A 27,953-nucleotide genomic window follows, 5' to 3' on the forward strand; every position below is an offset into this window, starting at 1 on the left:
TTAATATCTCTAATTATACTTATTAAAAATTATGAAAAATTGCTATTAATAATCCTTACATTTAGACGAATAAAAAAATACCCTACTTGACTATATTTTAAATTATAGATTAAGAATAAAATACAAATTAAAAGAGATTAGTAAATAGTGACAATAAGTAAATGAGACAAATAAAATGAATTAGAAGAAGTATCATATTTTTTCTTTTAAACGATAAAAATTGTGAAAAAAATTTCATCAAGATAATACAAAAATAAATATAATGATAGATTTTTTCATCTAAACTATGTAAAATAAATAATATAAAAAAGGTGTCATAAATGAGTAATATTAATATGGAAGGAAGTATGATATTAGATTTTTTTTCATATAAATAATATACAAAATAAGTACTTCTAATAAATGGGTAATAGTAATAATATACATAGTGTATTAGTGTACTATCTATTCAACGTGTACAAATAATGATATAAATATAATTTTGTCAAGTCTAAGACTTACATACATTTTCCATTTACCTTGTTACATCCCCTAATAATTGATTAATAAAAACATTGTTAAGATTTATTATTTTTAATTTTTAATTAATTTTTTATTTATAAGTTAAAATACAATCAACTGTGATTTTATTTGATTCGTTTCAATGCAAACATATTAATATTAAATTTTATAATTATATATTATTTATAATTGCATATATTAAGAATTTAATTAATATATTGAAACGCGTAAAAAGTCAAATATTGCAAGTATTTAAAACGGAAAAAGTACAAATTCTCTGCTAATTTTATAAAAAGAGTAATTTTATAGGAATTGACTTTTAAAGACAACTATTGTAATTTAATTTTATTATTTAATTAAAAGCCATTTTACTTATAAAGATATTTCACATGCTTGGGAAAACTTGCACTTAACCCTTAAAACAACTAAGAAAGCTTACAATTATTTTCTTAAACACTATGTAGTAGCACAACACGCTATCGAGATTACACTCAAAATTTTGTTTTTTGGACAACAATACTGATGTGTTTTGATTTTTGATGACATAGGCTTTATATATTAGACCTTATAAGATTTGGACCCGAACTCTAATATTATAAACCCAAATTCGATCTTATTTTTTAGGGTCTAAAAAAAATTAAATTCATACCTTTAAATTAAAGTTGAGTAGGGTAGAATTTAAATCCTTAGATTTCAGAACCTATGTCTATCCCTATTAATGACACAAGTCATTATAGATCATCCACGAGAAAAGACACCTAAATCAACACATACATTAAACTACTTGATAAAACTATGCACTATCAAACAAAGATAATGAGAATGAATTAATTATAAACATTAATTATATTTTCTTTTCACAATTTCCAATTATCACCTAATGCGACCTTTTATAATGACAATACATTAAATTGTAATTCATTAAATTCATTCACTGAAATAAATCACTTTGAGAGACCATCTCTAATTAGGTTGGCTTAAAAGGAAAATATAAAGTAAGTTTATCAGTAAGCGTTAAGAATATTGTAAGCAGATATTTAGAATATTGTAAGTACTTAAGTACTTACTCGATAGACATTAAATACATTGTAACTAGGCATTAAGAATATGGTAATTAGGCTAGTAGGCTAAGTTTTTCGGTAGACATTAAGAATATTATAAGTAGGCATTTTAAGTACTTTTTCGGTAGGCACTAAGTATATTGTAAGTAGTCATTAAGGATAATATAAGTATACATTAAGGATATTGTAAGTGAACATTTAAATAATGGCCTGGAGTTGAGAGACGTCTCTCAAATAAATAATCTCTTGATCTTTAAATCACAAATTAGAATTATCAAAGTAGAACAACTATGATTTTTAAATTACAAATTATTATAAGAGACAATCTCTTCAAGAGAAACATTAAATATATGAGCTATATAGACTAATTAATTTAAATTAAAGAGAAAATAAAAATATAAATTTTTTGGTTTAAGCGTCTTTTTAAATAACGGTCTCTCAAAAGATTAACTATTTTTAAATTTTGTTGAAAGTTGTTTTTGCAATAAGTATAGAATTTTTATTTATTTATTTATTTTTGGTCATTTTCAGCATTTAGTATACCTACTATTAAACTTGCAATGTAAGACACTAGACTCTTGGGGCTCTACGGCATGTTCCCGCCATTTTTTCCCTCTCCAACCTCCATTACTAAAACTTGAGCTTACTTTGGGTATGTTCAGACATTCTTCCTCCATTCTCATTCTTCGCCCACTCAGTTTCAAACCCAATTATTCTTCCTTAATATCTTTCAATTTCTCTGTAAATTTCAAGGTTCGAGCGATGTCGTCTCAATCAAAACCACCTTCAGCTTTCGATAAACTCATGTCTAACGCTCGTAAACGTAGTAAAGCTGCTGCCGATGCTAAGAAGAATTCCAATTCTTCAATCACTAATTCTTCTCCGAAAAAAAGCAAAACCCAAGACCCAATTTGCCCTACTTCAGAAAACCCTAATTCAAACAAAACCCTAGAATCGAATTTGAATAAACCCATTAAATCTTCTCCAGAAAAACATCAAACCCAAGACCCAATTTCCCCTATTTTAGATAACTCTAATGGGAAGAAACCTATAAAATCTAACTCCAAAAAAGTGGAGGTTAATGTAGATGAATTTGTTATCAATTTGAAGAAAAAACCCGCTAATTTCGACCCAAAATCAGCAGCTTGGTGGGAGGATGGTGAAAAAGTTCCGTTTCTTTTTCTTGCAAAGGCATTTGAATTGATTAAAGGCGAATCTGGTCGGATCGTGATTACTGATATTACTTGTAATCTTTTGAGGACCGTGATTTCCAAGACTTCTGATGATCTTTTGGCGGTTGTTTATCTTTTGGCCAATAAGATTGCTCCTGCTCATCAAGGTTTGGAGCTTGGGATTGGAGAGGCTTCGCTTATTAAGGCACTTGCCGAGGCGTGTGGAACTAGTGAAGCTGTGGTTAAGAAGAAGTATCAGGTATAATTCTGTTAATTGTAATGTAGTGGGTTCTTTTTGCTTAGCAATGCATGTATATCAACTATATAGTCTCTTATGAATCCAATTTGAATATCTGTTAATTGTTATGACTAAAATGTACCTTCTCATGGCATACAATTCATTGAAGAGAGTAGAGAAACAGACGTACTATCTGAAGAAAACTTAATCACAAATTAGAGTAAGAAGGTGCTTTCTCATGGTTTATTATATTTGGATCAATCTGTCCATTTACCATTTATACGTGGTGTTTGGCAATTGACCGTTGGCTGTTGGCTTTTTTAGTTGCTTGTTTGATCAGCCGGAAATGTTGGCCGTTTTTGTTGGCTTTTAAGCTAGCTGAAAAAGGCAGTTGTTTATGAAGATATTTGGTAAATTTAGGTATTGGCTGTTAGCCCTTTATTAGAAAAAGGGGGTCAATAAGGCAAAAACCAACAAAAAAAGCTAGCTGGTGTAACTTTTTTATTTTGGCTTATAAGCCATTTATTGCGGTTTGACCAACCAATAAGCCAAAGGTCAAAAGCCAACAAAAAACTAAGCAAAAAGCCATGAACAAAACATCTCCATAATCCTTTTTTGCATACTGTGTGGCTAAACGATCACTTAAGTTCTATCTATCTTTGTTTTTATTCGTTGATTGTTGCATTAACAGGATTTAGGTGATTTGGGGGATGTTGCTAAAGAAATTCGTTCTAAGCAAAGCATGATGATGAAACCTCCTCCTTTGACTATTGCTAAAGTTTTCAATACATTCCATCTTATCGCTCAGGTAGATTGTTCATTGCTAATATTTTAGCTAAACTTTGGCCATTTTTTTTCTTGTGCCCTTGTCCATTAGAATTTGGTTGAACAATGTCAAAGAAGATAATTAGAAGTCAAGTAAGATTTTTCCTACGTCTTATACTGCTCTTGTTTATTTTTTTAGACATCTAATCAGGGTAGTGCAGAAAAGAAAAAGAACTATATCAAATCACTTATTGTGGCTGCCAAAGATTGTGAGCCTGTATATTTGATACGGCTGCTTCAGGTGTTTATTTGGCTTTCGTCTGCTATTTTTCTTCTTTGTTTTATTTTCTCCCGTCTGTTTACATCTTTAGGGTTGTTTTGCAGGCAAAATTGCGGATCAGTCTGGCAGAGAAGACTCTTCTTACTGCCCTGGGACAGGCTGCAGTATATTCTGAAGAACACTCGAAGCCCCCTTCTGATATTCAATCACCACAAGAAGAGGTAATAGTGTTGGGTCATTCATATTTCATATCAGTGCCTTATATCACCAGAGTATCGTCAAAAGTTTTTGATTATCTTCTCGTGTGCTGGAGAATCAGCTGTTATATGCTGCGTCTTAGCTCTTAATATATCAGATTTATACTTATTTGGTGACAACATATGATGTTTGAGTGCCAATAATCCACGAAGTCCACATTACTGTAATTCACCCTATCCGTGCTCTTTTTTACTGATTCTATTTTCACTTGGATCATATGGTCAAGTCACAATTCAAAAGTGTGATCCTGTGAGGGACAAATATAATATATAAAGAGATAAGGCTTATTGAACAGAACTTGGAAATTTAAGTACTTTCATGCTCATGTTTTGGTGGATATCTTTGTATTTCATGTTTGCACTTATGTGTACCTAGTAATTAATGTGGAAGTTAAAGGAGGCGACACATTATTATCTATTTCTATATTAAGAATTTGGTTTTTATGATAAATCATAATGAAAAACATTTAGAACAACCGTAAGCCAACTACTCAACTTCTTGATCTAAATTGATTGAGAATTTTTAAATTTAGATTTCTAAACTTTGCATTGTCAGCCAACCCTAAAGTTCTTATTAGCAACAATGATTTTGCTTTTGTGATCAACTCAGTTGCTAGATTACGTTTTTTTTGACAAAGCTTGGCGGTTCCTTCTTTAGAACAAGTCATGTTCACTTTGTTTTTTGTAGACTATTTAATGCGATTGCTTACTGTATGTTTCTAATGCTTTTAATCTATACTCATAATTTCCTTTTTTTTTCTATTATGTTTGTCTCAGGCTGGAAACATAGTGAAACAAGTATACTCTGTGGTTCCGGTGTATGATAAAATAATTCCTGCTCTTCTCACTGATGGTGTATGGAAGCTATCAAAGACTTGTACCTTTACACCTGGTATTCCTATAGGACCTATGCTAGCAAAACCAACAAATGGAATATCAGAAATAATAGATAAATTTCAAGATATGGTCTTTACGTGCGAGTACAAGTATGATGGAGAACGTGCTCAAGTAATTTTCATCTATCTGTTTTCTTTACTCTGATTACTTTAGGTATAGTATGTTGCTTTGATTTCCTTTGGTAGTGCTAGGGGTTTGAAAGTATGAGCCCTCTTATTGTGCTTATTTTACCTGCTAAGTGCAGATTCATTTCATGGAAGATGGTTCTGTCGAGATATACAGCCGAAATGCCGAGCGGAACACGGAAAAGTATATTGATGTTGTTGAAGAACTTCCAAGGTACTTTTCTGCCGAGTATCCCTTTTTAAATGATATTGGTTTTCCTAAGGTGGTTTCAAGAGATTTCAAGGGATATCTGCTGCAATGCTTTATGATTATTATCCTATTGGGATACTTGTTTTGAAGTTATTACTTGATTTATCGAGTGAGGGATTTTTGATATTGCAAACAGTGGATTCTTTTTTGGTTATTTGCACAGTCAAGAGAGTGGAATGGCATTGGACGACAAATGCATTAGAAGCATTTAACTGTAGCCTGTTAGAATTATAGGGAACAATAGAGGGCAAAATAGCATTCTTTAGTCAACTTTGTTATAGAAAATCAGGCTCTACATTTCATGGCACTTTACCCAAATGCTACAGTCATTGCCCGGTTTGTGTCACTCAATGCCTCCAATATTCTTTTCCCTTAATATTCTAATATTGAATTATAAGGTTGTAGCATCGTGGTGCTTGAAAATCTTGTGCCTCTTTACATCTTCTGTTTTATGGTCTATTACAGCCTAGGGCGGAGCAAGTATTCTGAGGGCCCAATTTTTTTTCATGAATTTTTAAAATTGGGGCCCTTTAAATTCAACACAATTTTAATTTTTAGTACTGTAATTAAATAAAATCTCAATACAAGTTCTAACTACATTAAAAAGGATTTTATAAAAATAAATTAAGTTAATAAAAATTAAATTTTCATCTCTAATGTTAAGAAGGGAGAGAAAAAAAGTAATCGATTGATAGCAATAATAGAAAAGTATAAAGTTTGAAGGATTGGAAAATTAAGAAATAAGATGTTGATTATTTTTATGAATTAAGTTGTTGATTATTGATGTTTAATGAATTTGTAAAAATTAAATGATTTAAGAGAAGATATTTGGGAGTTAAAGGGTTGCTTTGGAAACAGATAAAAAAATATCATCAATAGGATTTGATTCTATGACCATTGATATGCTAATAAAAACTCTAACCACTTAGTACAATATTATTTTAATTTGATTTTTTTGTATATGAGGGTATTTAATTTTGGGAGTCCTATGCGGTTGGGCACCTTAATCACCCCAAAACTGCTCCTGATTAGAGCTAGGATGTAGGAGTTACCTTGTGTAGATGCTTCCACTTTAGATTTAGTCTTCTGCTAATACTTTCTTTACTTGGAAATACGAGTTGTATATAAATATTCCAACTTCCACAGCTGAACTTCCTGTGTGTTGTATGATTGTAAGCTGGGTTTTCAGTTTCCTTGTGGCTTCATGGCAACATGTGAAAATTGTTGACATATATGATTTTATAAGGACATGATTCGATAGTGGGTAATGAATTGCAGATTTGTACTAGTTGAGTACAACGAGCATCGTGCTTTGCAAATACATATATAGATAATGAAAAGCACATCAACTATTCGGAAAAGTACATATACTATACAAAAAAGGAACATGCAATGTAATGAGATTCCCACCATTTATAACTAATCATGAAAAGTACATTAACTTCTTAGAAAAACACATTTATACAGAGCACAATCCTTGTTGTGTTATGTGGTTTGCAGAGAATGCGTTAATAATGTATTAAAGGTGTAAAGGAAGGTAAAAATGGTGATGAAGGGAAAGAGATGGTAATGAGGAGATAAAATATTGAGAATATAAAAAAGGAGAGATAAGGGGGGGCCTTAAGATTTAGCCACTCATCAACCCCTAGGGTAATGAGACTAATAGTTCCAACTTCTCTTTTCATAACATCACCACTACACTTTCCCTTTTGCATATTATCTTTTGTCACCTTAATTTTTTATACCACCTCTAGCCACCTTCATTTTGTTTGTTGGAATGGTATCCCTCTTATGCCTTACCTTTCAATATACTCCCTTCATCGCTTTAGTTATTCCTCACTATTTTTCCTTCACTCATGTCACAGGTTTAAGAAGCCTTCTGTGAAATCTTTTGTTTTGGATTGTGAAATTGTTGCTTATGATCGTGAGAAGCAAAAGATTCTTCCTTTTCAGGTACACTGCATATTCAAATGAATTTATGCATTTAATGTATTACGATACTTTTTCCTCATAAGGTGAATTAGTAAATTGTTTACAAAGAATACTGCTGTATCACAGGTTATGGAGACTATATATGCCAAACTTTTATCTTGAATTTGATTGATGCATGCTTAAATTAACTTTTATTTTAGTGTTCTTTATTTCCTAGTGAAATAGAAACTTGTGTTTTATCTTTAATTTTTTAGCTGACTCGGTAAAAACGATGAAACGATTTTCAGAAAGATAATTTTGTTCTTATGTTCAGTTTTCCAACAAAAGAGAAATTCTATTGCAATTTTGAAAACAAGTGAGGGTGCATGTTAGGAGCGGATCAGAAGCTAGTTATGTGAAAATTGATGGAAAACTTATGCACCATATGCTATAGATACGTGCATTATCAATTAAGGATTAGCTTATAACATCTTTAGTTAAGGATATCACTTCATACTTCTATTTATGTGAATAGAAAAAAAATTCTTACTTATGTGTTTCGTTCATATTAATTATGGATTACTTACAGGTAAGAGTAGTAGGCCAGAATTTTTGGACTTTTTTCTATACTTGTCATGAATATCGTTGATTATCTTGTTTATGTCTGCACTCAGATATAGTGTATAACATTCTTGTTCTCTATACATTTTATTGCCAGTCTATCATTGTTAATGTTTCTTTCTTTTCCATGCAGTCTAACATAGAAGCAGATTGTGAAACAATTTATATATATTTTTATTTTAGCATTCTTGTAATCATTACTTTGACATCTTTTTTCTTAATTAGACAAAAGCAAGCTTCTTTGGTCAATTCATCATGTTGTAAAGTGACTGTAGATACATTGTGGACTTTTTACTATGTACCCCTAATACTATATACTCAGCCCCAATTTTATATTAATTAGAAATGATGTTTATGTTTGACTTCATCATTCTTTTCTTTGTTCTCTTCTATCTATCAAGTTGTTGTATGTATTATTCTAACGCTAAATTGTGATGGTTTTAGATACTTAGCACCCGTCCTAGGAAAAATGTCGTAAAGAGTGAGATAAAGGTAAATGTTTGTGTCTACGCTTTCGACATATTGCATTTGAACGGAAAACCTCTTCTCCAAGAACAATTGAATGTTCGCAGACAGGTGATTTCATGTTCTATGCTTGCCTTCTATACATCAATTTCTTCTTTAGGTTATTTATTGCTATATGGAATAGGATGCTTCATGCTTTGTTAATGTGAATTATAAGGATTGTGATTCAAAATATGTTCAAAATTTTAGAAAAATTCCGTAAATTAGACCAACTTTCTAAAAAAAAAGATAAAGAAAAAAGTTGGTGACCACAGAGAATTACCCTGAATTGAAGAGCTCATATTAGCGTGATGGAAAAGGAACAATATGTTAGTTGGTTTTTAAAAGAATAATAATGTATAATAGAGTAGCATTCACCTTATCCTTTCCAGCCTTTAGTTCAAAAAATTTCAACCTGCTCCACCAAAAAGAATGGCAATAAGTCAAAGACCAAGTTTTCGATGACTACAAGTAGAATTCAGGCTCTAAATGCATCAAAAATCTGTGACTGTGTTATAAGACTGGAAATGTCATGACTGTTGTTTAGTAAGGCTTTGTAGTAGTTATAGTGCAAAACTGGTTGAATGTGATGATAGCAGTAAAATATCAAATCTAAACTGTAATGTAATATCCAATTTGTATCAATGATAATGTAGCCTAAATGATTACAGTAGTGTTTACAAGCTTTGAGAAGCTTGCACTCTCCAAAATCAGTTAGTAACTCAATACAAATATTTTCTGATATGTTTTCTCTATGTACACTACTTTCTCTTATGAACTTATTTCCAAGGTAGCCAATTCATTAGATAATCCCTTTTCCTCTGGTCATAAAATATGAAAGCTACCTTTGGTAAAATTAACATGTCGCTAATAGCTCTTAGCTTGAAATTGATCCTGGCCTTGGAAAAACACCTTTTGTTGTCCAAGCAAGGAGCAGTTCAAGAGGCGCATGAGGCAAAATGGGAGGTGCACTTGGCCAAGGAGAGACCTTTTGAAAAGATTATGTATTTTTTTTTGTGTATTAGTGTGCATTAGCTCATGTCAAAAGATGGACGGTGTTTAAAATCTGTTCTCTTTGATTAATAAAACTCAGATATAGTTATAGGTATCATTTGTATGTATAATTTACAAAAGACCCTATGACTATTGGGAATATTTATTGTGATTATTTCTTCTTTTCTGCGTTAAGTGCGATGAGTTCTTAATAGCATGTTATTCTGTGATCATATCTCGTGATCTGATTTTTCCTTGGTCTGTTTTTTTGGCATATTGCAGCATCTTTATGATTCATTTGTGGAAGAACCCGGGTATTTTCAGCTTGCCACAGCACTTGCATCTAATGATCTTGAGGAAATTCAGAAGTTTCTTGACGCTGCTATTGATGCCAGGTAATCTCCTTCCTACTACTGTTGTAATGATGATTTGTAGAGAAGAAGCAGGAATTTTGGCTCTTGGTCATGAGAAAGTAATTAAGAGATGCATCTTCTCATCTAGCAGAAGAGTAGGTATTGTAATTTATATGATCACAGGATCTGACGTACTTGTACTCTTGTGAGTTATGGCCTTGACCAGTGCTCCTTTACTAGTGGAAGTTTTATATTGCAGTTTGTTCACATTTGATACTTAAGGTTTTATTTAGGTTCATGTTAGTATAATTGTTTCTGCTTCTATGTCAACTATGAGTTGTTAGAGGTGTAATTTTATTGCTGTTTCTGTGCTTCCAATCAACAAAGTTATGCTAATGGTATATTAGACTTGTACTTGATTTCATTTCATGATGCTGCATTTTGCATCTCTAGTTGTGTTTGATGTACTACAAATTTACAATAAAAGTATTTGTAGTTCTTGTATCCATTGGTATTTTTCCGATTTACTGCTACATTTGTATATTCTTTTTGCTCCAACCTTTTTTTTTTCTCTGTCAGTTGCGAGGGGTTGATTATCAAAACATTGGAAAAAGAGGCCACCTATGAGCCTTCAAAGCGATCTAATAACTGGCTTAAATTGAAAAAGGATTACATGGACAGGTAAGAAAGTGGTTTTTGCCTGATGATTACGTCAATAACATTATATCTATTTACAAGACATGCCCTTACATCATGTACTCAGTTTAGCTGTTTATTCAAAAAAAACTTCCAACGTAATCGGGTAGCTTGGCCACTTAAGGTTTTAGACTTGTTAATATGTTTTCTGCTAGCTATTCTGACTATTTTGTTCAATGCATTTTTGGTTTGGTGGAACCTTAATGAAATAGAAGCCTCAAAGAGGTTCAACAATGAAAAACAAATGCAAAATGAACACAAGTGTTTATGAGGTAATACCCCCTCAAACAAAGATTTATTTATAATTGATTCAACAATATAATGTATAAATGTACTCTCCCTTATCTTGAGAACAAGCTCTCAAGATCACAATACTAGAACAAAGTAAGAACACTCTCAAGTTTCTAACAATTGTACCAGCCCTCTTACAATTTGTGTGTTTGTGGTGAATTGTGTTCTATGAATGAGTATCCTATTTATAGTGAGGGATACTACATTCTAGAACCCCCTCTTAATTCAACTATAAACTCACATGTAACACCCACAATTAACATGCCAATTAACATTACAATAAGTATGACCTTTAAGCATAGCATTAAACAATAATAAACCACACTTGAATGCCATTTACACGAAACAGAAACTGCCAAAGGGATCCAATGCACTGTGCTCAAATGAGCATGGACCCTGCTCGAACGAGCTGTCTTCACAGCAGCCTTCTGTCAGCTTCAGCCCATGCTGCTCGAACGAGCAGCTCCTTCTACTGCTCACTGACTTGTTCTTCTCACTTGCTTTGATCGAGCAACCACATTCCCATGCCTTGACTCGTTCAAGGCATGGTTCCTCACATCACTGGAACCTCATACGTTCCATGTTAAACACCTCGTGTATCGCTCCATACCTTAATCCACTCACACTAGACAGATCTTCACCATCCTCTTCCAATGTACATGATAAAGCATATTCGATAATATGATTAAACTTAACGTCATTGTTATGAATATTGGCACTTGCTTTAACACTTAGTTCGTGAACTTGTAAGAAAATGAATCTTAGACGTTTTTTTTCCCTCAACCCCTTTTCTCCTTCTCTAATTTTCTTATGCTTTATTTACTTTCCCAGTGTCGGGGACTCTCTGGATCTAGTGCCTATTGGAGCATTCCATGGTCGCGGGAAACGAACAGGTTGAAACAAAGTTTTCCCTGCTTTAACTATTACCATAATTAGTTATACATGTGATAACCCTTTTATATCATTCAGCTGGCCGCTGGGTACTCAGTTTATTGTTGAGTATTTCTCTGAACATCTGTTCCTTTGTGGGACTGGGGTGTGTACATGCTATTTTTATGTTTCTTGATTTGTTTTCTATGTTCTCATGGAGGAATTCTTATCGTAATGAGTAGAAGGAAATTATGCTTGTTGGTATTTACTTACCAAGTGGATTCCTATTAATTTCTGCCATAGGACAATATCCCGGGTCATCTAAATTCTAATGCTACCAAAATTTGCAGGGGTTTACGGTGCTTTCCTCCTTGCTTGTTATGACAGTAACAATGAAGAGTTCCAGAGCATTTGCAAAATAGGTAATTGGTTTATGCTCATTGGTAGCTACTCAATAGTCAATATCGATGCTGTGTATTGTGTTGTGCTCATGTTTGTTTTTGCTGGATATTCTTCGGTGACAGGGACCGGTTTTTCTGAGGCAGTGCTTGAAGCACGTTCGTCCAGTCTTCGTTCTCAAGTGATAAATGAACCAAAGGTCTCGATTTTATTAGTTTGTTTTCTTCTGTTCATATTTTAATACTAATTTAAACTTCTCACGTCAACTTTGTAAATCTGATGGGTTCAGCCATACTACTGTTTTGGAGACACCCTTAAACCAGATGTCTGGTTTGAGCCTGTCGAGGTAAATTCTTAAACATTTTATCGTACCATTATTAATTGATCCCCTGTCAAATATAATCAGTGTCTGTTTCCTGTAGGTATGGGAGGTCAAAGCAGCTGATTTGACTATTAGTCCAGTTTACTGCGCTGCAGTTGGTGAAGTAGATCCTGGCAAGGTTTGTTTTTGTTCCGTACTACCTTACTCTTCTGTTACATGCTCCGAAATGTAAGGTGCTTGCCGAATCTTCGTTTTTGTTCATATTATGCTGGTCGGTCTTTAAGTTTTGACTACAACCGAATCCAATCATCCTGATCAGCTCCTCTTGTTTAAAATATCATCATTTGGAGAATCATGGGCTGACCTAGTGATTAAAGGCATTCCTTTCACCCATGTAATAGGAGTTCGATTCTCACTATTTACTCGTAAGGATTCTCTAGACCTCCGAATTGAAAAATTATCATCAATTGTGTTTTGTAGGGGATTTCACTCCGGTTTCCACGTCTGGTTCGTATCCGAGAGGATAAATCTCCAGAGGACGCCACATCATCTGAGCAGGTGACTTAGTTGATCTTAATAACAAGTTTGTATAGATCACTTGATGTACGATATGTCATTTGGTTTCGAGAAAAAAAAAAAAAAAAACCTTTGTGCTTGCATCGATGGTTACTTTTTTGGTTTCCTTCAGGTGGCGGATATGTACAGATCTCAAGCAAACAATCCACACCGAAAAAAGAAGGATGATGTGGAAGAAGACGACTGATATAAGGTATCCCCTTTCCATTTTCGCACTGGAACAAGTTTTTCATGAACATCTTGCACACTTTCATGTTTTTCCTATTGCATCAAGATGTGTCGCGGAGTGTGGTTCCTAGAAAAATTATCAATTAGATTGAACAACCATTCGATTCGATATTGATGTCGGGTATTCATTGCCAAAGCATCATGAATCTCGAGATATAATGGAATTCTCCGGTTCATTTGGCTATAGCACCTTTGGTAGCACCGATCCTTTCTGCTTCGGCGTGTGTATGACATGTACATCTGTATTTAGATAATTTTATAACTGATATAAATTTTGAAATAACTTAGCGCAAATTTTTTGGTTTTAATTCATTTTGCCACATTTTATTTAAAACTTTTTTCGTGAATGTTTCGAGTGATGAGTTGCTATTTTTAGAAATTAACTAATCTAAATTTTATTTTTTTGTAAGAAGAATAATGTCATGGACGATTAAAAGCCTTACTCACCCTTAAATGGTGATGTTTTCTCTTATTTTTTAAAACTCTTTCTGTCGTTATGCGATAACACCATTTGACTTAAATAAGAAAAAGTCTTTTGAGTCAAATGATCCTATTCAGAGGAGAAAGGGAGTAATAATAAAAACATTTTTTCATTAAGAAATAAAAAATGGAATAATTAAAACATGAATTAGGCCTAATCTTGAGAAAAAAAATGATATTGAAGGCTTATTTCTTGTGATTTGCGACACCTTGCTGTATTCTAATGATGGAATCTCTTTGAAGTGGTGCCTTGAATAATATTTAGAAAATAAGATTTCATCATAAGTTGAAGTATTTAATTCTCCTACTATAACTCATAAGGGTCATACCAAATGGTATTTTCATCTTTAGTTGATTTATATTTACCATTTAATACTATTATCAAATGGACTATTAAGTTATGAGCAAAGTGAATAATCACATATGATTTTGAAATTCAAGAGATATTAACATTTTTATTAATATTTTATTATTATATTTATAGAGTTCATGTTAAAAAGTAAATTAATATTGAAACTTTTTAATGTTTTTAATAATTAACATTTATTTAAACTTAAGTTAGTTATTGAAATATGAGATCATAACTTTATAATTCTATGATGGTCATACTAGACTCTAATCGTAGTCATACAAATATTCAATAAAATATAATTTAGTACTAATATGATTGCCACTTATATGCTTCCAAAAAGATAACAATTAACAAATATTCGTTTTATCCTTTTAAGTTTGCTACCAATACATAAAAAGCTATTATTTTTAATTCTTACTATATAATAAAATTAAAAAGACGGAAGAATATTAAACTTTAGTTCCCCACTAAGGAGAGTAAGGAAATTGTACTTGAAATATTGGTATTATTTTTAGTTAATGGGAAAATGTAAGTGGACACTTATATCAAAGAGACTTCTATAAATAATTAACAAAAAAAGAAAGAGCAATGGGAAAGCTTTCAACTCCTTTGACTATTGGGATGCATTTTCCACTCTTACAAGACTTCTAATCTCAACTTTCAAATTTCACAAACTTACCACTATACTAACAAGTAACAACTTTTTGGATTGGTGGAAAATGAGAAAAAATAAAAATAAAAATAAAAATGTATAATATTTTATTTGTTTAGATGTATAACGATTAAGATAAAAATAATGAAATGAAGGGAAAACAAAACAATTAAAGAGATCAAATCTTGCATAATTAGTAAGAAAATCTTCTTTATCATTTTAAAGATTGAGAAATTAAATCTTGCATAATTGATAAGAAAATCTTCTTTATCACTCTAAAGATCGAGAGATTTAAAAGAAAAATTCATTGCTAAATTATTAAAATTTTCTTTTAAGACATGTCTTCATTGTTTGTTATAAGTTGTAACCAAGAGCTTAGAAACCAAACTTGTCCCGCTTTTCTTGCTCTATAATGGATTCATAGTTAATGATTGAATATTTGAGTATTTTATATTTTTAAATTTGTTATATATAATCTTGAAAATTATAGATGTTTAAACAGACTCAACAATATGATATTTACTCGATTTTTTAATTAAATCTGACTTCAAAATGAATTTTAATTATGTAAAAATTAATGCAGACACAAAACCGAATTAAAAACTGATCTAAATCACCTAACTTGAAACGGATCCATTTATCCGAATGAACACGTCTATTTGCAAAGAGTAGAGCAGCTGTGCTATGCCTGTAGAGCAAGGTAAGAAGTTTCTACACGTTTAAGACTTGGAAGTTGGAAGGAAATAAGATTGTTAGGCAACACCTACGTTACTGTACGGCTATTAATATTATCATTGAATTTTTTAGTGCTCACATACTTATCCCTTTTATCATTAGTATTATACTTAGTTTTGGTTGTACAATCACATAATAGTATAATACCACTTTCCATTTCTAATAGTTTCTACTGTCTTTTTAATAATTATTGTTCATTAATTGATCTTATTTTTAACTTAATATATATTTTCATAGTATTAAGGGAACCAATAGAAACAATTAACAAAGCTCTCTATACGGTGGAAAAGGGTGGACTAAATAATTGGAAAAAGATGAAAAAGACCAATAAAAAGGAGCTGTGAAAATAATCGACATGCTCTTATTTTTTTTTTCTTTTGTTCTGTCTTTATTTTTAATTCATTCTATTAAATTTTTTTTTTGTCATTATACATTTGTTTTTAATTATATTTTTATATTTAAGTTATATTTTTATCAGTAATTATATATTCTTTATTTCATTTTTTTCAAAAATACTACTGTCACTCACTTTTTTGTTTGTTTATTGATTATCTATAGAACGAATTTAGTGAGATACATAGAGTACTTAAGTTTGACGCTAACATCTATTTTTGACGTGCTCCTCTCAAATCTAAGATTTGTTAGAGATTATCTTTTGCTATTTATTGGTTTATAGTAGGCTGATGAAAGAAAATAATCGTGTAAGAATTGAACTCAAAATCTACGACTGAGATAAAATCAAAATTTTCAACTATTAATTATTATACTCCATATGCTAATTGCTAAGAAGATGTCGATTTTGTTCCTATCTTGTCTTGCTTTAGTTTTCTTTGCAAGTCATTCTTGAGCTGAGTGACACTTTAATAATATCGTTTTTACAGTCGTATGAATAATTTGTCTTTTTCATATCTTTTAAGACTCTAATTATAATTTCTAAGTGAATATATTGGATAATGATATGATGGTAATGAAGATGTTGAACAATTCCTTAAGCAATGGCTTTGGCTTTAACCCCCTAAGTGGGAGCAGATAGAATCAACCGTGCAAACTTTTCCAACATTTATCTAATGATAACTCTATGAAAAGTAACATAAAGCAAATATCATTTTGACTAAATTAGTTAATAAATTAATATTTAGGCTTTGATTAAACATTTGAGTGAAATAATTCTATGCTATTGCCCTATTGCAAGTGACTAAATGTTATTTGAATTATATTACCTCCGTTTTAAAGTAACTGTCTTATTAAAGAATTTTATGGTTTAAAAAAATATGAATTAAAAGTAGTTTTATAAATTATTGGATAATTCAGTATTTTGTAGAATTTAATAAATAGTTAAAAGATACATCATCATCATGTTCATGTTGAAATTTAATAAATAGTTAAAAGATACATCATCATCATTTTCATGTTGAGTTTATCCCACTCAATTAACTTTATAAATAGATAAATAATACACTTGTAGTAAAATTTTTCAATACAAAAATAAAATATTTGCTCTGAGATAGAGAGATTAAGAAATATTAAATTTAAAACATTATGCAGTCGTGTTATAACAATTGTATGAAAAAAATGACTTTTTTCATGCAGTTTGAGATTTGGGAATATGTGATTTTATCAAAAATGTTTTTGCTAAAAAATATTTTTTCTTTTTTTGTGTTGTTTGGTTTAACAATGAGTTTTAAAATTAAAAAATAAGATGAAAACATTTTCATACAAATTTACAAGGAAAATATAATTTTCTTCACTATTTAGTCCCCCAACATAGTTATTTTACTTAGAATTTACTGCTGAATAAAATAAAAAGCCTATTTATCGTTTATATTTCTATTATAAAATAGTTTTTGGCCAAACCAAACACCAATAAGTATTCATAATTAAAAGATTTTTTTAAAAAAAAATTGAATGAAATATTTGCGTGATAGTGATGAGATGGGCTCTAGATATGGGTGATGATCCGTGGAACCCACCCACCCGACAAGTTCACCCGTAGCCTCTCTAGTTGGTAGCCAACATCCAACCCAAACAAATCTTTCCATTCTCACATTTCTATTCCACACCTAAAATATACCATCAAATTTCAATCATATGAGTAGATTTCTTTTCTCATTTCAAAAATATATAAAAAAATACAATACTTCAAAAGTATTGATATGACTGAGGATGACAATAGATCTTGGACTCATTCTGAATTCGCGCACTCAAATCCATTTTGACAAGTCTTATATACTCCTATTATATAACACATATTAGTGCCTCAATGATACTTCACATATATAATTGTTGGTTCCAACATAAAAAAAAAAAAAAAACTTTGTAACTAAATTATTCGAAATTCTTTGCTTTTTATTATTAATCTTTTATTTCATAAAATTGTTATTGATAATAACATTTAACATATTATCATAGGAAAAATTAAGAATAATTCAAGTAAGGATGGGCAAAATATTATTATATGAACATTAATTGCTAATAAGTAAAGGGTCAAAATAGTTACGATATAAGAATATTTGAGTCTAAATACAGAGACAAGTGAGTATTATGACTTAAATATAGAGTTAACATAATTTATAGGACAAAAATACTCTGTATAATATATTTTCATTTGATTTTTAAGGATGAATTGTAATCAACTTTTATCCTAGTAGTTGTTTCGGCTTTACATTTTATAAAAACATTTTATTATTAATAGCAAATTCCAGAGAAGTATTAAAATAAGCATAGAATAAAATTTAGCTATCAAATTAATTTTACGCTAAAAAATTAGCCATTTATGATATCTTTGACTCTACCTCCCTCCAAGACTTGTCTTTGCACATATTGCATTTTGTTTTCCTTTTTAATTCAAAAGTCTTCCTTTTTGTATATAAATGTTGAAAATAATACAGCAAAATAGGAGTGACATGTAAAGCATTTCTTCCATCATCAATAATTGGCAATAAAAAATTAATAGAAAGCACATTATAACTACTTTAGCTTCTTTAAATATTACAATTTGACTTTCTTAATTTATATAAATTTGTAAGCTACTAATAATAAATTAAATTAGAAGGGTTAAAAATAGAATCGATGATTTGACTTTTACCCAACTTCGTAATCTAATCTGATTTGATACATCAAAAATGTATTTATAATTATGTAATTAAAATCAACGCGAAATGGACACAAGATCCGTTTTAAATAAATCGACCCGAAATACTTGATCAAAAATCGATCCGATAACCCAAATAAAGACCTCTAGCTACTAATGCCTACTATATTTGAACGGTCTAGAGTTTGCAACCCTAAACCACTTGCAATTGGTTCGGACTTTGATCTAAAATATAATTATTCGTAAAATAATATAATGGGTCGGAGTTATAATCAGTAAAAAGTTAAAGTAGCATAAAGTATGTAAAGAGAAAAGATCTAAACGAGAGTTATAATTGATAAAAAGTTAAAGTCATATTTGAGTACGATAAGAGTTGAAACCATTAAAATATTATAAGAATATTTGTAAAGTACAAATTTAAAGTTTAGTTCTTTTATAAATTACAACTTTTTTTTTAAAATTACAAATATTAATATCAGCGTCTACATCATTAAAGCCTTTTTTATTGGGTACTTGCTTCTTCCAATAAGAATTCCCTCCTAAAGAACATAGATCTTGGCAGCATCATATTCTACATTTCTACTCATTGAGTTCTTAAATACTCCTCCCTCCTATTTACAATTATTATCCCATTTAGTTTTTTACACATTTGTTATTGTATATAGGAAAATTTGCAAAGACATATCTTTTAAAACCCTTTTTTTTGTAAAGAAACACCTTTTATATTTATTTTGTAAAAAAACACCTTTTAAGAGACTTTTTATTAAAAAAAACACCTTAAATCAGTTTCAGGTGACTTTTGTCAACTTTCCGGCGTTGACTATGCCATTTGAGCTCAAAAGTCAACGCTAGAAAGTTGACAAATGGCATAGTCAACGCCGGAAAGTTGACAAGAGTCACCGGAAACTGATTTAAGGTGTTTTTTTAATAAAAAGTCTCTTAAAAGGTGTTTTTTTACAAAAAAAATTATAAAAGGTGTTTCTTTACAAAAAAGGGATTTTAAAAGGTGTTTCTTTGCAAATTTCCCTTGTATATATTCAATCATAAATATCTCAAATTGTATTTAATTAAAAATTATAAAATGTTAATTTTAATAAATTTTACTAGAAACGAATCAAACAAAATTCTACTTGGTTATATTTTAACTTATATATTAAAAATAAAATACAAATTAAAAGTGAATAGCATAAAAAAATTAAATGGAACAATAAAAATGAATAAAAGGGAGCATAATTGGACTAGTTATAAACTACTAGGAAATTATAATAAAATTATAAATTTGCCTAATGGTTAAAAGTTTTCCGCTTTACCCTCGTAAAAGATTCAATTTTCACCTTCGATTCACCTTTCCTCTCGTATATAGAAGATTCTCCGATCTTACCCGATTAAAAAAACACTATCTTAGAGTAAATTACAATTAGGAAAAATTATGATCAATGAAGAAGTACCCTTTGGTACTTATTACCCTCATTATAACACCCATCAGAAACATCACAAGAAAACCCTCTTTTCCTATTCAAAATCCCACAAAAATTAGACCCATTAATCACCATCTCATCCTGATCAATCCCAACTGGAGGAATCTCAAAGCTCTCCAATGGGGGAGGAGGATGTCTCCATTCTGGAAGGGGCCCAGCTAAGAGCAAAGTTTGTAAAAGTGGGCCCGCTTTTATCACAGCTTGTAAGAAATTACCCTTTTCCGGTAATGGCTTCTTGCCGGAAAGTAGCTTAATAGCCCTTTCAGACAAGGCTATTGATGGTTGCGGTTGCGGTTGCGGTTGTGGCCGGGATGTTGGGGATGAAATCATGCTTTCTTCAGTATCTGATGATGATAAATTACTTGTATGAAGTAATTGTGTAATGGGTTGTTGTTCATCTTCAATGGATGAAGATGATCCTGAATTTAAATTAGGGTTTTGTTTGATTTGTTGTTGAAGAATAAGTTTTTCTAAAAATAGGGTTTTGTAGTTTTGTTCTGCTAAATCTCTTTCTGAAATTGCTTTATTTAGTAATTCTTGAAGATGATTTAGTTGTTCTTCCCTCTTTCTGATCTCTTCTTGGGCTGTTAATCTTGTTGTTTCTAGCTCTAATGTTGTGCATACTAATGAATGCTTCAATTCTTCCATGTTCTGCATAAATTAATAATTACCTAATTAATTTTTTAATCAAATCGTTAAGAAATCAACTCAATAAAAAGGTTAAATTAGTAATTAATGGCCGTTCTATCCCACATTTTCATATGAGAAGTAATTAAGTATTAATAGAACAATATATTATTACTCTAATGTCATTAAATGATTAAAGATTTAAAAGATTAGATAAATGCAATTCTTAGTGATAAAATAAAAGTTTTACTCACTAATTTTAGATTAAGTTAACTACTTTGGTTTTTAAGGATTGTGAAAAAAAATAGTAGAATGGATCAAATTTAGTGAGACAGAATTCATAGAAAATATTTTAAAAAATTAGTACATGTTTAGCTGAAACGGTTGAACAACAATAAAAATAAGTAGTTGTTACCTTGCCTTGGTAGTAGTAAGGCCAGCCAAGAAGAGGGCTTCTATGAGTCTCCATAAAAGCACACATGTTAAGAGAGGTTGGTTTAATAGAAGAGAATGAAGTGGGGATAATATTAATAAGTGGGTATTTATTTGTAAAACTAAAACCCAATTCTTATAAGGGTGACTTTTATGTACTATTTAGAGTAGAAAATGGGTGCATATTGTTATTAAATTTTCCGGAATCTTGTTTTGTATGAGACCGTCTAATCATAAAACGGGCTTATATAATTAGTTTATTTTCTCTAATTGATCACTTTAAGATTGTAAGTGATCAATTTAAGGTTATAAGTAAGTACTTTAATTCTATAAAAAGTGATTATTTTAAGGTTATAATTTGTCAATTTAAAATTATAAGTGATCAATTTAAGACTAAAAGTGTATTAGATCAACCTTACAGAGATAATCACTGTGAGACGATTTGATTTGAGAAATTGAATATTTTGTACAGTATAAAGTGGGGAAGAAAAATGAATTTGAATACAAAGGAGTTGGTTTAGACAAAAGCAAAAGAAGCCAAAAGTGGCTTGGAAAAAGGAAGGGTTTAAGTCATTAAGTCGTATGTTTAGGGAAATAAAGACTCAAGCTGTACGCATTAACCATTACGCGTTTGTGTCAATCAAACACTCAGCGCTACAAGCGGCCTGGTTTATGCATCATTCTAGTGTGTCTTGCACTATAGCTTCGGCTTGTAGGGATGACGAAATAGACAGATAGATATAGCAAACTTTAGTTACATATTTATATTTACCTAAAAAAATTATATTAATCTTTTATTAATCATATATAGCGATTATAAAATTTATATAAATGTCTGTTTATGTGGATATTATTGTATTTAGTATCCAATATGGTATATCTATCATGGTGATAATGTTGATCCTTTCATTTTGATATAGATTTAATCAGAGAACAGATACGTAGCTTGGCGGTAAATTGATAATATAGTTGTTTCATTTTTAATCCCACAATTTATAAGTTTGAACTCCGTAAAACAAATTTTTTTTGATAGGGTTACATATCTCTTATATTTACCTTTCACTGAAAAGTTTACGTATAAAAAAAATTTTGATTTATAGTTGTAATCATTAATTCATTATAAACAACTACTCTAATAGTATTTTCTCCTTAACAAATTGTAAACTTTATCGGCAAATTCATCAATAATATCAAGATACACTAGAAGGGAGTTCTTTCACTTCTAGCGTCCTAGTGTAGGCTCTTACATGTCAATACTATCTATTACTAGATAATATCTCTAATTATACATAATTAAAAATAATACAAAGTTAATTTATTGAAACTATATATTAGTACGAATCCAACCACAATTACTAAAGCAGATAATTTACTAATTTTGGATAGATAATTTACCACAAGTGATCAAACCAAAATTTGTATAGTGTTAAAAGTAAAGTGTTTCAAGTAAAAGAAAACGAACATACTATTAGCATAGATAAGCTTACATACAATAGGAGTAGAGAACCAACACATTATATAAACAACAAAACTAACGAGAAGGAATTTCAGCATTTATACTTTATGACCACCCAAGCACAACATGGTTAATTCTAGTATCTTTCTTCAAAACTTTGTTGTGTAACTCTAGCTTAGCAACATAACCCACAAACCGAAAGTCAGAACAACAATCTGTGTCGACTACTAGAAAAACGAAACTCTTGTTCCTCTATTCATGTCTATAAAGCCAAAAACCAAATCATCGAAAAAAGACCGGCCTCTTGGTGCGTTACGTTTAGGATGATGAAAAATCTAAAAATCATAACTCCTTTACAACAATAAACATAGTAGTTGATGCTGATATAAGCGTGAAACCATAAATCCTGCATGGGGAAGTAAGATACTGGAAGTGCATGACCCAGAGACCTAAATGTACCTAGTTGATACAATATCATCTTATAAAGATATCCTTAACTACAATTTTCAGTCACTAACTATTTTACTTAACAGAGGTACAAGAAAGATGTACCGTGAATCGACAAAATGGCGTAATTGCAAATCAAGGGCATCGGATTGATTTTCCTCGAGGGCAGAGATGCAGGACTGCTGCTGTTTATGCGGGCCTCCTCATTTTGCTGTTCAATGGAGGATCCTTGTAAGATTGAACTTTCACTGCAGCCCTACGTTGTGGCCTTCCAATCGATAATCTTTGAGAGTCTCCGGATTTTGATGCCTCTGAAAGAAGATCCTGGGAACCTGTTGACTTACGGTGTGAAATATTTGAGGCCTGGTTGACATGGTTGTCTGACACATCAAGCTCAAAGAAGTCTTCTCCTTCCTTCGGTGACGCTAGCCTACCTGATTGCCTTCTCAAACAGCGCCTAAAGACATGGTATATACATTATAAAAATCTTCAGATCTCGGGATCAGATTCAGATTGCTACATACATTTCATTTCATAACATGATACATATTAACATAACAAGGGTGCAAGTAAAATGAACACAGTTTTTGATTGAAACATATATATAACTTCCTATATATCATCAAGAACTAATGTTTCAAAAGTATTGGGTCCTGAATAACCATGACATGTTCAGAACATGAGAAGGCGGCTTAAAGCGATGCAATATTGTGAAAGAAACTAAGGTCTCTCTGCAGCATATTCGATTGAAACATATAAACTACTTCCTCTAGAGATGTTTCAAAGGTATTGAATCCTGAATAACCATGACATGTTAAGAATATGAGAAGGCATCTTAGACTGGTGCAATATTTCTCTGTGCAGCATACATAACCCCCCAATAAAAAAACATTCATTCTTTACATACTCGTGTTTCGTATGAAATGGAATCTAAACAATGAAGAAGCACTGCTATACACTTGTACAAGCATCTGACTGACCTTTTGTTCTCCGCTGTCTCCTTGTCAACAATTTGCTGAGATCTAGTGGGTCCCATAGCTGCAAATATAAGATACGAGTTCTTTAACAAACAGGAAATGATGTACCTTCCCAGTTCATAAGACTATAAAATTTAATGAAGTGAAATTACATCGACTTCTTGTAGGAAGTCTTCTTTTTGGTTTGGATACTCTGTTCTTGTTGTTGTCATTGTCGTCTCCCATGGGTTGTTCCACAGCTGCTACTTTTGATGTAGTCTCTCCTTCCTTCAAAAAGAATCAGTATCAATGGATAAACAAACAAACACAGCAAGATGTGGCAACAATTGCACACAAGTATATTGCCAATTTGCGAATTACCTGTAAGCTATTTATTTCACCATGCATCTTTGCTTTCTCCTGAAATTATAAATTAATCAGGAAAAAATAACACACAAGCCATTTTTATGTTTAAAAAACATGTCGAACTTCATCTTAATCAACCATATATTCTAACTTCAGACATTTATCTTCTCACTGCATTTTAATGGATAACGAACAAACACAGCAAAATGTGGCAACAATTGCACACAAGTATATTGCCAATTTACCTGTAAGGTATTTGTTTCACTATGCAGCTTTGCTTTCTCCTGAAATTATAAATTAATCAGGAAAAAATAAGACACAAGCCATTTATATGTTTAAGAAGCATTTCAAAGTTAATCATCATCAACTATATATTCTAATCAAAAACCTCAGTCATTTATCTTATCACTGCATTTTAATCACAACAGTGGAACCAAATCCTTAAAATCCCAACTGTGCGTTTTCAACAATTATTACTAAAATGAAGGATTTCACTTCTATGAAGAGAGTAGTTGTGCCTTTTGTTATTCAAGGTGCGAAGATTATCCAAAGCCAAGGGGTTTTGCAAAAGATGTAACGGGGAGGTGCATGGGAGCACATTTGGGCAAACAAAGCCATGAGAAGAGGCTGTGAAGGTTTATTCGGCCGGGTAAATTAATGTCCTGGCGAGCATTTGAAGAGGTCCAAGGCAATCGCTAAGAGGGAGCACATGCGTGGGAGAGCAACTAGTGCAGTGACAAAATTTAGGGTGTTCCATATGTCGTTGGAACGAGGAAGAGGAGCTTCCATTGGTGTCTTGCTTGGCCTTGCTCAAACAAGTTAACAAGGTTCTCGGACAAGGTTAGCTAGCTCGGAGAAGTTTGTTGAAGCTTCTCCATTTTTTTGGGTGACGTTAGCTCATGTAGTCATGTTGAGAGCTTGTTGAAGCTATCATTGACTGCCCAAACACATGTGAAGCAGTGCAAACACAAGAGAGCTAGAGAGTGCTTGTACTCCATGTATGTGAGCAAACTCCATTGAAAGCGTTTAAGATTGAGTGACAAAACACATCATGAGTTTCTTTGTGTTATATTTGTTTGTTATTCTGAATATTATTTAGAAATGCTACTGATGGTTGAAGTGGTATCCTAAGATACCAAAAATTACTCGTCTTCCTTCCTACTTCTCCATTGTGATGTATGTTCAAGACACCATGGCCATTGCTTTTGTTCATTAAGTTCACCAATCATTGCTCTTGCTTGTGTGCCCTCCAATTCACAACATTTATATTAAAAACATATAAAGCAAACCATAGAGTTAAAACAACAATATGACACACCTTTAGCTTAAGTGTAGTTGCTTTAATCACGGCATCCTTGCAAACAAGTTCGTGTTCGTAGAGTCTCAACTGCAATACCAATCAGCATGATTAAGTCGTACAAAACATTATCTCCATCAAAAAAACAAGATTTAATTATTCGATTTTAGAAATGATTATATTTTGGTGAAATAGCAAATGATGTTTCTATCATAGATCAATTGAAGACAATCTCTTTATTATTAGAAAAGTAAAGGAGCTTTGAAGTTAGGTGTGAATTTTCAACTTTATGAGATTTTGCTTTAAGAGTAGTAGTAGAAGAAAGTTGAGAACAAAGAGGAAAATAGGTTGAAAAAAGGTTTTGGAGTTGGGTTTGGGAGAGTTTTGTGATTTTTTGTTTTAATAAGTTTTTTCGTTTGAGAAGAAATTATGTTTTGAGTCAGACAATCACAGTGATTAGGAGTTCTTCACTGCCATAATTAAGAGAAAATGATAAGTTGAGAATTTATGCAGATGAACTACAAAAGGAAAATGAGTAGAATCCAAGTTTTGGAGATTGAAGTTATCCTTGAAAACAATGATTTGAGTATAAAGGGTTCCATTGATTAGAATGAAGAAGAAAAATGGGGTTGAAAAATTTATGGATACCATCATTTGTCGAGATTGACAAAGTTTTGATGGTGTACCCATGGAGAGCGGAAGCAAGGAATAAAATAGATCACAGCTCATGTTACCATTTTAGAGTTAAGAGAGTAGAACGGTTGGAAAGCTTAATTGTATTACTTATATACATCATATCTATAGTACAAAGGTATAAATATAAAAATACATCAAAATAACAAGAGAATTAATATTATCCTATCTATAATAATAAGAGACACTAAATATTTACATAATCAATAATTATGGAATATATCAATGTTAATAATAGAAAATTATCTCTAATGATATTTTAGTGGAGATCATTATCCTCAAAGTGAGTATTGTTGAACAAGAAAACAAGACAGTAAAATGTTCTTACTTACCCTATCTTTGGCTCTGTTAAGCTCCTGCACATATTACCAAAATAAAAATCAATACTTGAGCAGAACCTTGAGCTAAAAACACATATTTCTACAACAAATATATGACCAAAAGGTGGTACGAACCGCTGACATATGGGAATTACTTTGAGCAAGGTGCCAATTCTGCAGCTGTGTTTTCTGAAGATTCACTGTCAGTTCTTGCATTTTTACTCCATTGGATTCAATTATTTTGCTTTACACCATTTATCAAGGAAAAAATTCTTAACAAGTATCGTATTAATTCAGACGGAACCAATTTGACATAATTTACAAACTAATTGAATTTGTGTATTTGTGATTACTTAAACTGGTCCAAATTAACCCTAAAATCAACCATAAATTCGCTTTTTATATTTACGATCGGATTAACGAATTGTAACACCGAACAAACCTCAAAATTACATCAAAGGATACTCTTTCTCTTCAATAAGTTTCATCATTACAGCATTTTCCTGAACCACAAATCCGAAAACATAAAATTATAAACTTATATTCAAAAATAAGGTAACAGATTCGCAAAATTAGCCGACGAAAAACATAATAATTACCTGAACAAGATTATCAATGTAAGATTTGGATGCAACATCTTCAACAGCAGGTAGTAAATTCTCGCGCTTCTTGAACGGAGATTTGTGTTGCGAAGAATGCAAATTAGTAATGTCAGACAATCTCTTCCTCATCTTACTGCCAAATGATGAACCCTTAATCATTTTCTCACACTTCATCATAAACAATTTGAAATTAAACCCAAAAAAACAATCGAATTAGTTTTAAATTTAAAACAACAAATAAAATTAGGGTTTTGAAAAAAAGGGGATAATGTAAGAAATTTATAAAAAAAAATACCCGATTAAAGTGTAAAGAGTACAGATTAAATGAAATACTAAGAATCTGGAATTCAAATTAAAGAAACGCGAATTAGGAGTTGATTGATTTAGTGAGAATGGACAAAATTAAACACAAGAAAGGGAATTTTTATTGTCTGGAAAAATGAGTATAATCAGGGAAGGATAAGAATAAAGTTTGAGATTCAAAGGAGAAGCTAATGAAGAATTATAACGGCGATCCGAACCTAAAAGGTATCCGAACCTCAATTTTCAAATTTCTGCGCTCTGGAATCTTTTTTGAATTTGTATAGTCGTATTTGTATAGGGAGATAAAAAAAAGTATACTTTATTTAATATAACACGGTTGATCGTGAGGAGGGAAT

General features: G+C 31.3%; 3 protein-coding genes across 8 annotated transcripts; 1 reads left to right on the forward strand and 2 right to left on the reverse strand.

The window, feature by feature from the left end:
* The first annotated feature begins 2,101 nt into the window (after positions 1 to 2,101).
* On the forward strand, positions 2,102 to 15,877 carry LOC130805877 (DNA ligase 1). 2 transcript variants are annotated; one of them, XM_057670695.1, is made up of 18 exons: positions 2,111 to 2,993; positions 3,664 to 3,780; positions 3,937 to 4,038; positions 4,122 to 4,238; positions 5,052 to 5,282; positions 5,416 to 5,510; positions 7,412 to 7,499; positions 8,523 to 8,654; positions 9,858 to 9,970; positions 10,508 to 10,609; positions 11,747 to 11,808; positions 12,136 to 12,207; positions 12,310 to 12,383; positions 12,474 to 12,530; positions 12,607 to 12,684; positions 12,987 to 13,064; positions 13,195 to 13,275; positions 15,378 to 15,877. In XM_057670695.1, exons 1-17 carry the CDS (start codon positions 2,217 to 2,219, stop codon positions 13,267 to 13,269), a joined length of 2,370 nt encoding a protein of 789 aa, XP_057526678.1. In that variant the 5' UTR covers positions 2,111 to 2,216; the 3' UTR covers positions 13,270 to 13,275; positions 15,378 to 15,877. The 2 variants fall into 2 exon arrangements, with proteins under 2 accessions (XP_057526679.1, XP_057526678.1); XM_057670696.1 differs by lacking the exon at positions 15,378 to 15,877 and having other exon boundaries at positions 2,102 to 2,993; positions 13,195 to 13,657.
* Positions 15,878 to 19,733: 3,856 nt separating this feature from the next.
* On the reverse strand, positions 19,734 to 21,288 carry LOC130806848 (uncharacterized). Of its 2 annotated transcripts, none has more exons than XM_057672069.1 (2): positions 21,146 to 21,288; positions 19,734 to 20,749 (listed from the first exon to the last, which is right to left on the reverse strand). In XM_057672069.1, the coding sequence occupies exon 2, from the start codon at positions 20,744 to 20,746 to the stop codon at positions 20,054 to 20,056; it is 693 nt and encodes a 230-aa protein (XP_057528052.1). In that variant the 5' UTR covers positions 20,747 to 20,749; positions 21,146 to 21,288; the 3' UTR covers positions 19,734 to 20,053. The 2 variants fall into 2 exon arrangements, with proteins under 2 accessions (XP_057528052.1, XP_057528051.1); XM_057672068.1 differs by having other exon boundaries at positions 19,735 to 20,749; positions 21,141 to 21,288.
* Positions 21,289 to 22,614: 1,326 nt separating this feature from the next.
* On the reverse strand, positions 22,615 to 27,949 carry LOC130806860 (shugoshin-1-like). 4 transcript variants are annotated; one of them, XM_057672084.1, is made up of 11 exons: positions 27,590 to 27,852; positions 27,292 to 27,427; positions 27,158 to 27,195; positions 26,828 to 26,936; positions 26,705 to 26,728; positions 25,701 to 25,769; positions 24,628 to 24,666; positions 24,398 to 24,436; positions 24,190 to 24,304; positions 24,041 to 24,098; positions 22,615 to 23,517 (listed from the first exon to the last, which is right to left on the reverse strand). In XM_057672084.1, exons 2-11 carry the CDS (start codon positions 27,421 to 27,423, stop codon positions 23,250 to 23,252), a joined length of 891 nt encoding a protein of 296 aa, XP_057528067.1. In that variant the 5' UTR covers positions 27,424 to 27,427; positions 27,590 to 27,852; the 3' UTR covers positions 22,615 to 23,249. The 4 variants fall into 4 exon arrangements, with proteins under 4 accessions (XP_057528067.1, XP_057528064.1, XP_057528065.1 ...); XM_057672081.1 differs by having other exon boundaries at positions 27,292 to 27,462; XM_057672082.1 differs by having other exon boundaries at positions 22,633 to 23,517; positions 27,816 to 27,949.
* Positions 27,950 to 27,953: the final 4 nt, after the last annotated feature.

Source organism: Amaranthus tricolor, chromosome 2, assembly GCF_026212465.1.
Source record: "Amaranthus tricolor cultivar Red isolate AtriRed21 chromosome 2, ASM2621246v1, whole genome shotgun sequence".
Taxonomy (NCBI): Eukaryota; Viridiplantae; Streptophyta; class Magnoliopsida; order Caryophyllales; family Amaranthaceae; genus Amaranthus; species Amaranthus tricolor.